This window comes from Brienomyrus brachyistius, chromosome 17, assembly GCF_023856365.1.
Source record: "Brienomyrus brachyistius isolate T26 chromosome 17, BBRACH_0.4, whole genome shotgun sequence".
NCBI lineage: Eukaryota > Metazoa > Chordata > Actinopteri > Osteoglossiformes > Mormyridae > Brienomyrus > Brienomyrus brachyistius.
Genome location: NC_064549.1, coordinates 1,887,099 through 1,902,760, shown reverse-complemented (window position 1 = coordinate 1,902,760; position 15,662 = coordinate 1,887,099). Strand labels below are relative to the sequence as shown.

Below are 15,662 nucleotides of genomic sequence, written 5' to 3'. Positions count from 1 at the left end.
CTTGACGGAGGCCAGAGCCCCCCATAGAAACCCACACGAACAGAGAGTACACACAAGCTGCAGAGCCGGTTGGGACTTGAACCCACAACCCTGAGGCCACAGTGCTGCCCGTGGAAGTGTCAGCATAGTTAACGCTGTTGTAGACATACAGATCAGGCAGCTGTGAAGAGAGGTTTCTCTATGAATGCGATGCCCTTGAGGTGTATGTTTAATACCTCTGTGAATCATCCCGGATGTATGTGTGTGTGGGTTCTTCGTACTCATAGCAAGCAACCGAATGACTGTCCTTCACGTTTTGTTGTACTTCCCACACTGACAACCCCCCCCTCCCCATCCGCTGATCAGCTGCTTTGAAGGATCTAATTACAAGTCAGTGCGACTTCAGCCGAGTGCAGACAGACGAAACCCTTCTGCTCCCAGAGGGACGAGGAGGGCATTATGAACCTGGGGCCATGGTTATGGACTGTAAGTCAGTGTGCTGCTCAGTGGTGAAGGCAAACGGCATGAGAGCCGAGGGATCAGGGGTTACCGCTTGTCCCGTTGAGTTGTACCGGGCCTCTAATGCTTCGGGGAAGGAGGCAGCCATGCGAGTGAGTGCAAGAGGCCATTAGGAGACGGTAATGAGACATCCCACCTTACATTAGATGCAAAGAAACACGGGGATTGTGTGAAGCAGGCAGACGCCTTCATAACTAAACTGAAATGGGTGCTTCCCCAAAGCTTTCATAAGGCTCATTCCCGAAAAAGATGTTATTATGATGTCTCTGAGGGTGGCATTGATGGATCCCGACACCCATCTTGCCAGACCCTTTAAATGGATGAAGGCTGGCAAGTTGGAAAATGTCAAAAGCAATCGAGCGACGGGGACCTGGAAGTTCTCCTAGACCTCAGACCTTACAAATGGTACTGGGGGGGGGGGGGGGGGGGTGGGGGGCTAAAAAGAGAGCCAGACCTTGAGGTTTTAAGTCTTTCAACGCGCCTGGAAGGGAGGGCCAGCTGCTCTCCGTTTATGGAGACGGCTGGTGGGAGATGAATGCGGGTCCTGAGAGCCTGAGAGCAGCTAGGTGGCGCCCTCCTCCTGAAACGCGTCCAGGCGCCAGTTAGCGTTGGATAGCATCACCTGCTAAGCGAATAAATAATTAATAAACAACATACAGTCCTGCCACAGATCCTTGGACTGGAATGTAAGACTGTCCGGCTCGGATCTGGGAACGTCCACGGAAAATACGAGCAATGTTTTTGAACGGCGCTTGCTACACGCATGGTCTCCTGTTTCCATACGCAGCGCTGAAGCAGCCGCGATTATCCATCCTTACTGCCGGAGAAGGACCTCTATGTTCTTCCGGCCCATGTGGAAAACACCATCCGTCTGTCTCGCCGGAACATCCCTTGGCAGCTTTCGCCATGTCAGGTACCTGGACAGGAATGCAAATGGCGTCAAATGGACGATCCCCTGGAATGTGCTAACAGACATAGTGGAGAACGATGTACCCGTATGGTATGGAGAGTCAGTAAAAAAAAAAAAGAAACACGTCCAAACATAAGGCCGATTGAACACTCGAGCTATGGTAGAGTTAATTAGGGTTATGAACAATTTGTGACCTCAGAGTGATTGTATAACGAGGCCAGGCAAAGTCTTTCATACTGAGAGGGTTCAGTCTACATCGAGTAGGTGTTCTTAACCTGAAGGAAGTCTGAAATGAAAGGCAAGGACAAATAGATTAGCATAAACTGTCAAGAGGAAAGAGAAAATGCAATTTCCTTAGCGCATCTCAGTAGAATATAAACATGCTATTAGGTTTATGGGCTGTACAAATGTACAATTTTGCACAGTTTGTACGACTCCTTTCTTGCTCTGAGAGCCATATGTGAATAGTCGTGTGTTCAGAGTGTTATGGGACATTAGGTCAAATTTCTTATAATAAACCAAATGGTCAGTGGGGGAGGAGGGGCATGATCTTTCTGGAAAGGGGGCTCTGGAAATCACATGCTGGTCATAAAGTGAGTAACTTGCAGTCAATGCACACATGGTGACACTACAAAGAGCTTCACAAATACTCAGCCTGGGACAGCTTTACCCTGTCAGTAAATTGTTTATTCAGAGATAATCCCAGTGCAGGCGGCATATTCACATTTTAAATATGGCAAAAAATGTGGCATCTGGGGAACAGCAACGACGACCACTGACCGGAGTGGAAGAGCGTCTTTGGGCCCCGGAGGACAGCAGACCTTTGGCCTCACACTCAGCAGTTCCCATGGAAACTGACTCATCCACTGATTGACAATAAAGGAAGCTTTATAAATTAACTCAGGAAAAACTTAGGTCACCTCAGCTTCCTGGCTGCCAACACCTGGGTCCTGATGTTACCGTGCTGTTTCCCTACGTAGCTAAGGAGGTCAGCGGCTCTGTAATTAGCTGCTAACAGACCAGTCAGTGTCAGACCCCTCACAGCTTTTCTCCAGCAAATAGGACATCCCTCCTCATTATTATGTTACAACAACCTGGAAGTTTTCCTGTAATTGAACGGTGTCATTGATGATGCAGGCACATCATCTACCCTTCAGATGACGGAACAAAAATAAGACCTTAAGTGATTATGTCCAGAGGCAAAGCGAATCAGGGAATTTTGTTTTGCACCGAGCACTGCATGCATAAATTATAATTTCAGATGCATTTTAATTTACTGGGATAAAGTGAAAAAAATGCATCTAATAATGTGGTTTTATTTGAAAGGGTAATTGTTAAATAACAGAACACATTAAGGACTCTTCAGAGATTTCTGCACGCAGACCGGCGAGACTTTAATTGTCCCTAAAGGAGTGTAGGTGTTTAATTACACATGCCTGGCAGGGATCCAGAGCGCTCCCACCAGCCTTGCCCCTCTTCCCATTGGCTGGCTGGCTGTTGCATAACAACGACAGAATGAGGCTGCAACCAGAAATACCTGGCCTGGGTCACGCCCCACTCACCGTTACGCATTGTGCGCGTACGTTTTTCTTTTCGTGCGTCACGGGTCGGATTCATGATGTCCCAGGCTGGGCTGGGAAGCGGTGGCCACATTTACTCAGGCATTCCAGGAGTGCTGTGTGGCTCAGTGGGTTAAGATGCTGTGTCTGTGATCAGTAGGTTGTGAGTTTAAATCCCAGGGTTCGCAGAGTGATATCACCATAATTTCTCAGCCTGCCGGTGAGTCTGTGTAACAGCGGTAGCTCTGGCCCCAAAGAAGGAACAACAGTATTTATTTATTTATGGGGGTTCAAGAAACATTGCCACAAGTTTGCTACTACGTGGCCCACTTCCTGCTACAGCGATTTTGTGGAGACTCCCTCTTCTCTGGGGCTGATGTACGCAGATGTGCCAGTCAGTGCACGCTCAGTCCCAGGGTGTGTTCCAGCCACTAGCAGCCTGCTACTGCAGCTTAATTGTGTCAGTCTTCAGTCTGACGTGGTAAAAATAAAGCACACATAACTCCCTAAATCACCAGGCTCTACCCCTCACTGCGTCCCCGTCGCCCTCCCCTCCCTGCTCTCTCATATATAATATAAATGGCTGAGATCCTCACCTTGAATGACACGGCAAGCCTGATGCATGTTGATTTATGTGCTTATTTATGTATTTACTTGTGGGTCTGTTAAAAGCTCTTTGCGGGACACACGGAAGAGGAAATGACCTCATTCATCCCCTCAGTGGCAGGTGGTCTATGGCAGGGAAGGGAAGGATACAGTAGCCCCCGGGCAGCTGAGTCTACATTAACAGGGTATGTACTCCGCTGGAACACTTAGCTGAACCTGCAGGTGAATATAAACTTGAGCCTGGACCTGAATCTAAACCTGATTCTGGACCACAACCACAAGCTAAATTTAGCTTGTCAGAATATAATTCAGAATCTAAACCTGAACCTGGAACTTAACCAGGAACTAAACCTGAACCTAAACTGAACCTGATCCAAGACTGAAATTAGATGCTAAATTTTAGTCAGAATCTAAACCTGAACCTGGACCTAAATCAGAAACTAAATCTTATATAGGGGAAACTAACCCTTAACCTGAATCTAAACTTGAACCTGGACCTGAAAAAAAAAGCTAATCCTGAATATGAACCTAAACCCGCTCAGACCTGCTTTTTTTGTGGAAAAAAAGATGGTGATGGGGAGGAGGAAGAAGTGGAAAGAGAAACAGGAAAAATAATAAAAAGAGGAATAAGGAAGGGGATGTGCGGAGATATTATGCTTACAGAGACAGCGGAATGAGTAAGGAGACAGTATGGATGAGCTGAAGATGGACGGCAAGAAGATAAACGGAAGCTGTTTTAGTAACATGGAGCGACCCAAAGGATAGCAGATAAATAAACACGACTTAGAGCGCAGCTACCTGCTGTTAGCGCTGGCTAGCGTGACCTTTGATTAATTGTCTCCTGTTGGGAGCTTGTGGCATCAGCCACTCATTTGGTGTCTCTCTACATTAAGACATTTGCAGGGAGTAAAAGTCAAACTCCTCTGTCCTGCAGATCAAAGGAAAGAAAAAACTAATTAATCAAAGATAGAAGCTAAGAATCTGGGTCAAGCCTGAATAGGCTGATCAGGTAATCTGAGTTGGGGAGGACACATTGAGCTACTTCAGGTTTTACAAACTACTTTAAAATTGAAAGGCTCCTGTGATTGACTAAATAGTTCAGTTCTTCTTGTGCTTTGACTGGTTTCTTTCCTTCATTGATAGACTCATCCAGCTGTTCCACTTTAACATTAGTGACACATGCATGATTAAAAGAGACTGACTAATCCGCACCAGGGGTGGCAATTTCAGTTCCAGAAGGTAAAAATCCAGACCATGATTTACTTTCAACCAACCAGATGAGTCCTCTGTGACTGTGACTCGTTACGCTCAACTGGTTGGTTGAAAGTAAATCATGGTCTGGATTTTTTACTTTCTGGACCTGAAATTGCAACCTCTGATCAGCACACAGCAATAACTCAGTGCTGAAGTGAAATCCAGGTCCTTTTAAGTGAAATGGTAGTTAACATTTAACTAGCTCAATGTATCCTCCCTGACATGGATTATCTGGTCACCTTAAGCCTACAGGAATGTTCAGCTTATTGATTTACTGATACCAGCCTCGATGCAATGCAGCTCCACCATCCATTCTCCTTAAAATACAAGTGGACTGTATATAGCAGCCGAAGTGCATTGTGGGTTGGGGAACCCACTCAAGCTCCCCAGGTGCCCAATTAGGCACGTCTGCTAAAGTGTGACCAAGAGGAGGCCTATAGTACCGATGTTTGGGATGTGAGGGGGTGGATATGATTTCCCCCTCATCCATGCACCAAAACCAAACCTACAGCTACATACTCAGTAAGAAATGTGTCTTGCTGCCTGGAAAATAGAGGAAAAATACCAAACTCGTGCTGAGAAATTACTTAACAAGGCATCTGGAACCATTGGCTGAAATCTTCATGTTGCCAGGGGGAAAGAAATTTGTGGCGCACAACTGTGTAACGGTAAAAAGGGAGAGTGATATGACAGAAGCAGCGTGGGACTCAAAGGCATAATAAATCAGTTATTGATTTATTATGTGTGTGCCGAAGTGAGGAAGATTAAAGCGAGAGAGGCTGACAGATGCCGGTGAAACAAAAAAAAAAAGGCAAAGCATTTCAACCAAATGAGGCAAAAAGGAGTTTAGCAGGAACGGAGCATCCAGGAAGCCGGCGCTGGCCGTTTATGACTGATAAGGGTGATGCACCTGGGCAGTGGTTACAATCCTTCCATCTGACAGGGGGTCCTCATTAGAGAAGGGCTGGCATGTCGGTTTTTCGTTCACTCGCTCCCTCACTCTCTCCTTCTTTGCGCCCCCCCCCCCCCCCCCCCCCCCCAGTCGCACTCTCTCCCCAGCTGCCCACACAGCCAAAGCTCAAGTATCGGGCGACGGTGACAGAGGCAGGGAGTTGGGGGGCAGCGTGACTCATCCGAGAGGCTTTTCCCAAGCCTCTCCCAGGCACTTCAGGTGATGCCAAAAACACGGGGAGGCTGACGATCATGTAACGCTGGGTAATTATGCAAAAACACGCATGGGGGGGGTATGGGGGGAGGGAGGCAGGCAGAGCTAGAGACTCACATGTCTGACTCACAGGGTTTTATTTTTATCCCAATCATATTTTCATGCAGAATAAGCAGGAGGAGGAAGATTCGCCGTTGGCCCGGGAAACTTAGGGCCCCACGCTGCTCCTTGTCTGTTACTTTATCTCGAGGGCTCCCAGAGACTCGAGCGTAGCTTCCCGTAAGATGGCAAAGTGAAATAATAGTGAAAAGGGTTTTTTTTTCCTCACCTGGAGTGGATCTGAAGGAGTGTCATGCAAGTAGCCTGCTTTCTGCTACGTGACCTTGCAGAAAAGAATCAAATGAAATTCTCTATATTTCTGAAATTTTCTCTCTCAGCGCCGTGCAATCAAGGTATACAGCAGCAAGTCCATCATCGTGTGGCGTTTGTAATTTTACTAAAACTATAAAAGACCTAAAGAAAATACATATTTTTTTCTACAATTCTGTGTTCTGGACAAATATACTATTTTGGGCTCATCACAAATAATTTTGCAGTTGAACCAATACCGCCGTTCAGTCGGTTGAAGGCCTTATGCTTGTGACGTTACCATCCTGCTTTGCAGAATCCTGAGCTGTGAGTCACGCTGCTCAGGTTGGTAGCCTGGATGTGGCAGCGATACAGACACAAGGCTGTGCCAGTGCCGTGTTAATTAGGGTTACGCCGTATCACCGGCGGCAACAGGCTGCGAGCGGCGGTCGCCTTGAGCGGTACATCCTCTGAAACTCTGCCCGCTGGCACATCTCACAAGTACGACAGGGAAATCACGTTTCCCTTTGTAGTGCCGTTTAAAGAGCACAAGGATAGCGACAGTATGTGTATGTGTGTGCGCACGGGTGTGTGGGTTATGTTTATGTTACATCGTGGGGACCAAATGGCCACCATGTTCTAATGAAAACATGTTATTCTGACAGTATGGGGATCATTTTTCAGGTCCCCACAAAGATCTGTGAATGTAATCACTTTGGTTACTTATGGTTTAGGTTAGAGCTGGGAAAGGGTTAAGGCTGTCATGTTGGGATTAAAGTTTTCCCCATAGAAATGAATGGAAAGTTCCCACAAAGATATAATTACAAACCTGTATGTGTGTATGATGTAATGGCAGACTGTCACTGGGATGTCGTGTTCCCAATTGCACTACAGAAGGCTGAGAGAGTCACAGGGACACCCACACACCCCTCATCCGGCTCCCCCTGGTGTCCAGACTGCAGCAGTGCAGCTCCTTTCACAGCCCACTCAACCCACCCACCTCAGGCCTGTCTGCGCTCTTACACAAATCCGGCTACACAAATCAATACGACTTTCATTCTGCGCAACACCCATCCTTAGGCGGTTTTCCATTAGTTCTCTTCCGTGTGAAAGTTCAGGAGCAGCTCGGTCACAGATTGGTAAGCGCTATTTTTCACAGAGAACAAACAGAAAACCCCTAATAATGCACATGTGTGGATCAAAAGGGCCATGGGAGGGAGGCCTGCAAGTCTGACGTCCGTCCGCAAGGGGCCATGGGGGGTATATTCACATATTCATCAGAATTCCAGCACAGAGAAATAATCTTTCTACAGTTCAATAAATTCAATTCAAGTTGGCATTGTGAAGACATATATTTTCTCTCAGACTCTTTGGTATTCTCAGGACAATATTTGTCAGTCTCTCAATAAAGTACTCTGTCATTCTCAGTATAGTACTCTTTGCTCCTCAGTACAGTACTCTCTCAGTCTCTCAATACAGTACTCTGTCATTCTCAGTATAATACTCTTTGTTTCTCAGTACAGTACTCAGTCTCTCAATACAGTATTCTGTCATTCTCAATATAGTACTCTGCTTCTCAGTACAGTTCTCTCTCCGTCTCTCAATACAGTATTCTGTCATTCTCAGTATAGTACTCTTTGCTTCTCAGTACAGTACTCTTTCAGTCTCTCAGTACAGTATTCTGTCATTCTCAGTACAGTACTCTTTGCTTCTCAGTACAGTACTCTCTCAGTCTCTCAATACAGTACTCTGTCATTCTCAGTATAGTACTCTTTGTTTCTCAGTACAGTACTCTTTCAGTTTCTCAGTACAGTATTCTGTCATTCTCAGTACAGTACTCTCTCAGTCTCTCAGTACAGTACTGTCATTCTCAGTACAGTATGCCGTCATTCTCAGTATGAGACTCTCTCAGACTCTCAGTACAGTACTCTGTCATTCTCAGTACAGTACGTCATCATTCTCAGTATGAGACTCTCTCAGACTCTCAGTACAGTATTCCTTCATTCTCAATACAGTAGTCTGTCATTCCCAATTCAGTACTCTCTCAGACTCTCAGTACAGTACTCTGTCATTCTCAGTACAGTACGCTGTCATTCTCAGTACGGGACTCTCTCAGACTCTCAGTACAGTACTATGTCACTCCCTCAGCACCTGGTCATGCATGTGCTTTACAGGCTTGGCATTAATAACTCCTGTGTGCTTTTACACACTCTCACCGAAGAGCAGATCCACAGGTAGGAAGCCTACTGATGCTCAGGAGTCCTGTTGTTCTAGGATCAGCCCCACGGAACCTGGCTCAGTTCCCCCTGTAGACTAACTCTTCCAGCCTGATGCTGGCCTGTGTTTCCATGCTGTAGTGTGTGGTTTACGCTTGCTATTAAACTCGATAAAGGTTCGTAAAGTCTTAAAGATATGCAAATGAGTAATGAGTATTTGGGTCATCTCATATATCCAGCAATCCAGCTGTTGTTTTGTTATAGCTGCCTCTAAACATTTTAACCAACATGACTGCAGATGAATTTCGCAAAATGCTCACACTGGAATCCTGTAAAGACATTTGCTTCTCATTTTCTTTTGGGTTCTTACTCGAATATCCCTTTAATGCCGTTTAAGTGGCGTGTATGGAAACCGGAGATGAGTTTACTTTTCTGAGGGGGATCCTGGCTTCCATGGGCGTCTTGAGTTAGCATGTATTCTGCGTCCTGCGGAGTGCAATGCTACCGCTGCCATCAGAAAGCTATTACGGCGGAAATGAATATCATCCGTGCATAATCCGTAGATAAATATTATCAGAACCAATACTTAAGAAATACTCATATCAGATATGGCTAGTGAGCTGTCATAAGCGTGCTCCTCAGTTTACATACGACTGGCTATTGAACGGTATACTCATCATGGCGGAAACCTGTAAGGGGCGAAACAGGATCGGGTCGTCTCAGTACAGGCAGAACCGGATCACTTATCTGTACAGTCGAGCATTGGACAGCGTGGTGAGACAAATCTGGAGACTCGGCACGGAAGCAGATGGTCGCTCTAAATATATCAGCAAACACCGATCCCCTTCAAAGAAGAATCTGAGATTTAGCGCATTTATGCGGACGGACACGCCAGGCCGCGCCAGGCGGTAACCAGCGCGCGCCGACGGCCTCGCAGCTGCATGTTAAACGTCAGGCGGCGGGCCAGGCCAGTGAGGGATGAACGTGAACGTGCTTCATGTTCAGGCTGCCTGGGTTACCTTATAACCTGCCCCCCGCCCCCCTACACTTGTGACATTTACAGATTTTATTGGCTAAACATGCCAATGGGCATTACTGTATGGAGGAGCCTTTCCATCATATGGGTGTAGCTGGTTTGCAATAATGCTAAATAAACATACATTTATTGCACTGTGCACACAGGCGGGGTAACATTTGAGCAGAGGGCAGGGGTCAGCTGGCCAAGGCCTTCCTGTAATGGGATGATTGTGATTTCAAATGTGTCTGGGGTTATGCTGCATCTCCTCCACTGAACCCTTAAAAGCACACGCCCCCTTCCTTCCTCCCAGCAGATCAGCCTGACCCTGTCGTTAAAGGGACTCGGGCTCTGCCACAGGCAACCTTGCCGCAGTGAACCCATCATGCACCTGTCACTGTCAGCAGCAGGCTGCTGCTCTCTAGGTCGGCTGAATTCGACCAGCAGATCTACTGCTGTTACAGACTGCTTCCAATCCGGCTAATGCTGCTAATATAGATCTGTTACTGCTGTTGCTGCTGCATCAACTACTGTTGGATTTGCTAATACCGTTTCTGCGGTTTCAACTGCTGATAATATAGATCTGCTACTGCTATAACTGCTGCTTCAATTGCTGCAAAAATAGACCTGTTACTACTGTTACTGCTGCATCAACTGCCGCTAGATTTGTTAATACTGTTACTTTGGTTTCAGTTGCTGATAATATAGATCTCCTACTGCTGTAACTACTGCTTCAACCGCTGCTAATATAGATCTGTTACTACTGTAACTGTTTTCAATTACTGCTAATATAGATCTGTTACTACTGTAACTGCTGCTTCAACCGCTGCTAATATAGATCTGTTAATATTGTTACAGCTGCTTCAGTTGCTGCTAATGCTGTTCTGTTGCTGATAATGCAGCTAACATAGATCTATTATTACTGTCATTACTGCTGCAGCTTCTTCTATTATAGATCTGTTACTACTGTTACTGCTGCTTCAACTTCTGTTACTATTGTGATTGCTGTTTCACTAGCTAGTAATATAGAGCTGTAACTGTTGCATTAATTGCTGCATCAAATGGTGTCTCTACTGTTACTACCGGTGCTAATTCTGATATAATAAAATAAAAGCATTGTTAATATTACTATCATTATTATTATATACTGTAAATGCATTATTATTATTATTATTATTATTATTATTATTATTATCATCATCAAAGACTTTCTTTTTTTTAAGTGTAGCATTGTGGTTTTTGACCTCCATGGTTGTGGGTTCAAATCCCACCCCAGCTCTGCGTGTGCTGAGTTTGCATGTTCTCCCCGTGTTACACAGGTAAACTCCAGGTACCCTGTATTCTTTTGCAGTCCAAAAGCATGCATGTAGGCTAACTGGCATCTCTAAATTGCTTGCATTATGTGATTGTTTTTTGTATGCCTGCCTTCTGATGGACTGGCACTCCATGCAAGGTATACCCCAGCTGCCTGGGATAGCCCCCCCCTCTGTCCCACGACTCTGTCCAGGATAAACAGTGGGAAAATAGATGGCTGGATGGATGGATGGATGGATGGATAGATGGAATGGATGATGATCCAGGTCCTTATTGCTTGTATGAAACCAAAGCCGCATCTGGGTACAGTATTGCAAGGGCCCCCACCTTCCCATACAGTTGGTGACCTGGTGCCCAGTTCACTCCTGGCTCCATTTACTCTGAGACTCAGCTCAGCAGCTGAGTCCCCTGCTGGCCAGCCTGGTGGAGGAGGGCCTCCATCACTCTCTGCTCCGGGTGGCAGCAGTCGGAGATTCCTGTCGTCGTTGTCGTACGGACGCGTCAATCATGCAGCGAGCCCGCGGCACCGTCGCTAGCGGGAAAAGTCACGCTGGCATTCAGGGAACGCTGCAAGAAAGGGAACATTCTCAGTGGAGATGTTGGAAGCAGAAATACACCTTTTTGCTCAGTTTAGCTTCAAGAAGAGAAGCGTCCATTAGCTATTTGGCGCTTTCTGGAACCACACGGAAATGAAACGTCTCTGGCTGCTCTATGGTCACACGGCTCTTTATGTGGGAGGGTGGGGTTCCGAGGGGGTGGATTTATGTCTGTGTATGATTTATATATTAGTAAATGTCCCCACAATGCGATAAAAATCTGTTATTTTGACCTTGTGGGGATTTTTTTCCAGGTCCCACAAGGGGAAACTCAATTTTGTAAAAGTTTGTGGCTGCAATCAAAAAACTAAAATAGCTAAAAGTCTGGGGTTAAGGTTGCCACAGTTGGGATTAGGGTTCGCCTGTAGAAATGAATGGACAGGTCCCACAAAGGTATGAATACAAACATGTGTGTGTGTGTAGGTGTGTGTGCATGTGTGTGTGTGTGTGCGTGTGTGTATATTTGTGTGCATGTGTGTGTATATATGTGTGTGTGTGTGTGTGTGTATCTGTGTGTGCATGTGCGAGTGTGTGTGTGTGCATGTGCGTGTGTGTGTATATGTGTGTGCATGTCATAGTTAACAATAGTATTTTTCCCATGGAAGTGAATGAGCGGGCCCCATAAGGATAGGTATACCCTACACGTGCGTGCGTGCCTGCGTGTGTGTGTGTGTGTGTGTGTGTGTGTGCATGTCATAGTTAACAATAGTATTTTTCCCATGGAAGTGAATGAGCGGGCCCCATAAGGATAGGTATACCCTACACGTGCGTGCGTGCCTGCGTGTGTGTGTGTGTGTGTGTGTGTGTGTGCTCAGGCTCACAGTGTCTGTCATCTGTCAATCACAGGGCAGAAGCGGTTCACAGAGAGCATCCATCCATTAAACATGATCCTGTTTCCTCTCGTCCTGACCGTGAGGAAGCACCTGCAGCACTGTGGGTTTCGGGAAACACCGGCATGTACGGAATGCTAATACCACACCGTCAGGCTCCTACAATCGCATCAGAAAATTCACACACTAATAGGTCAAAAATAATGTAGCGCTGAAGCGGTGCAAAGTACGCCATGTTTCTGTGCTGGGGGAGCAACAGATGGCAGTATGAGGTGTATGGGGGAGGGAGTGGGGGGCCCCAGGGAAGGTGTGCGGAGACAGAGCGGGACGGGAGAGGGTGCAGAGCTGTCTGCGGAGAGCTTGATTTCCCAATGGGCCAAGCTCAGGCACTTTGCAGGCATTCGAGGCTCAGAGAGGGGCTTTCCCCTCTGCTCTGCTCCGGGAAGCTACCGGCTCCCAGCATGCATCTGCACAAGCGCGCAAACACGCACGCACACACACAGATTAGGCATCTGTATCTTTGCGGGGACTCTCCATTCATTTCTATGGGCAAAACTCTAATCCCAACTAAAATAACCTTAATCCCTACCCAGCCCTGACCTTAACCTTAAGTCACCCAACAAAATACAAGACATTTGGCATTTTTAGTTTTTTGATTGCAGTGACAGATTTTTATAAAATTGAGTTTCCCCCTGTGGGGACCAAAAATATATCCCCACAAGGTTAAAATAACAGGTTTTTATTGTAAGGACATTTGCCCCCCACAACAGTAAAATATACATGAGCACACAAACACACACACACACACAAACACACACACACACACACAAACACACACACACACACACACAAACACACACACACAAGCACACACGCCCGGGTGCTGTTAACTTAGCATATGCATGTCCAACGTCCCACTCCCCCCCCCCCAAGCTGCAAGCAATAAATCAATACAGGGATCGCAGTCCTGTCATCTGGAACAGCATCCCCCCTTGGTAAATCTGAGAGACCCACCGATGGCTTCTCCATGGTGTCTGTTGGTCACATCACGCTACCAGTCAGCAGTAGCCAGTTGCTGGTATCATCATTCAGGTGAGATGGGGGCACTCAGCTGGCACTAGCTACCTTTCCCCATGACTAAAACTGAATCGTATCCCTCCCCATCGCTATGCTACAACTAAACAAGAACACCTGCATGAAGCTAAGCTACCTGACAAAGCTAAAGCTGCAGCTAACTATTTCCTTATGGCACATCTGCTGTGACACTCACACTTTCAGACTATCCTGCTCAAGCAAGAAATCTAACTGCAAATTTATAATATTCCATTATAATCCTGAAAATAGCTACGTCAGAAGCATTGGCGTTCTTTGCAAACCCTACAGACTATTTATCAGGTAAAACTGTTGCATACATGTAAATATGTGTGCAATGTATGTGCAGACTTGAAAATCTCACTCAAGCCAGCTGACCGGTTGGCAACCCTGCATATGGTTAAATCTAAGCTTCCTGACATGGCTAAAGCTAACGCTAACCATTTACGTAAGGCTAATGCTAAGCTTCCTGACATGGCTAAAGCTAACGCTAACCATTTACGTAAGGCTAATGCTAAGCTTCCTGACATGGCTAAAGCTAACGCTAACCATTTACGTAAGGCTAATGCTAAGCTTCCTGACATGGCTAAAGCTAACGCTAACCATTTACGTAAGGCTAATGCTAAGCTTCCTGACATGGCTAAAGCTAAAGCTAATCTTATTCAAATCTTTTATTTTTGTATGTTTTCGGTGCTGTTGGTGTTTATCTGGATGGTTGAGCCCCCCAGAAGACCCCTCTAAAAAGTATCTCTTAACCGTCCATACATGATTAAAACTAAAGCTAACTTTCATTACATGTTTAAGGCTTTACTTCCCACATATGGCTACAACTAACCTTCTTTGCATGCCTCAAGCTAACATTCCCCATATGGCTAATGTTATCCTTCTCCTATGCCTAAAGCTAACATTCCCCATATGGCTAAAGTGTTCCTTCTCTTTATGCCTAAAGCTAACATTCCCCACATGGCTAAAGCTAACCCCCTCTGTATACCCAAAGCTAATATTCCCCACATGGCTAATGCTACCCCTCACTTTCTGCCCGAAGTTAGCATTCTGCACAAACCTACCGCTAACCATCTCTGTATACCCAATGCAGGTATTCCCCATACGGCTAACGCTAGCCCTCTTCCTACCTATGCTCTGTTTCCCCATTGTCTTTCACTTTATTTTTGACACATTGAGCTCAGCTCTCTATTTACACGTTTCAGGTGTTTCCCTTTAAAACGACACCCCCTCTCCATACCCTGGTGTAACAGCTACAGTCTCCCCAGGTTTTGCAGACCCCACAGTTTGCGTCCCGCGCCCAGCTGGTATCTGGCTTGTCCTGACCCGCCTCTGTTCCACAGAGATTAAGACGCAGAGAGCTGCCCACTGCATCTCCACCCGCTGAGTACAAGGCACATTAGCACACAACGTGCTATCCCCGGTCATGCTGTACTGGAAGACACACCGTGTGCCCACTCCAGACCCAAGATCTATGAGATGGCTGTGGAGGGGAATATGATAAAGAAATAATCATATAATCATTTCTTCTCTTTAAGACCCTGACACAGATAATGCTCTCAGCAGGTGGCAGCGTGTGTCTGCCTTCGTTTCACCCATAAGCGGAAGTAAGTGGCCCTTCAGCTGAAACTTGATGGGTGAAGATGTCGAGCCAGGTAAGGACTTCTGCGTTCAATACCCCTCCTTCACAATGGAGGTTTGCACCTCTCCGGTTTACGACTGCAGATCAAAACACGGACATCTTCTTAGCCGCTAAGAATAAATATACACGCATGTGTACAATGTGAATTATTAGCATCGCATGGACGTCCGCCGTGCCATGTGGAAATCCAAATCAGCTTAAAAACGGAGATTAATCGAGAGCCAAGAGCTGGCGGCAGCGTAAGCGAGAGCAGCACTGGTGGGAGTGAGGAGATGAAGGCCCAGCGGGGTGCTGCGAGCAGGAGGCACCGGGAGGAGCGGGGAACGGGGTCACCCACTACCGACGGGGGGGTGGGATGGGGGAGTTGTGGGGATGAGTGGTGCCAGTGAGTAACACTGTACGCCACAGTGTCCAAATATATGGCAGTGAGACTTCACTGGAGCTCCCGGTCACCTGATTGCTGGCATTGCTGGCCTGAGCAGTACGCAGACCTCCCGTAAGACAGACAGGGCGCTGTCGTTCTCTAACAAGCTTGACATCAACAGGAAGCCGCGCCTGTACCTGCTTGTACCACGGTCCTGTTCCTGAGGTGGCACACTGACCTGGCGGGTAAC

The 15,662-nt window shown here is 46.6% G+C and overlaps 1 protein-coding gene across 2 annotated transcripts in view; it reads left to right on the top strand.

The window, feature by feature from the left end:
* Positions 1–15,340, top strand: part of LOC125711958 (cholinesterase-like) — a 38,154-nt gene extending 22,814 nt beyond the window's left edge. The window contains exon 5 of one of the 2 annotated variants that reach the window (XM_048981455.1): positions 12,328–15,340. In XM_048981455.1, coding sequence (XP_048837412.1) covers positions 12,328–12,520 — 193 coding nt within the window. In that variant the 3' untranslated portion in view covers positions 12,521–15,340. Of the gene's footprint in view, positions 1–9,884; positions 10,041–12,327 lie in introns of those variants that run through there. The other variant, XM_048981457.1, reaches the window with a different exon arrangement.
* The last annotated feature ends 322 nt before the right edge of the window (positions 15,341–15,662 follow it).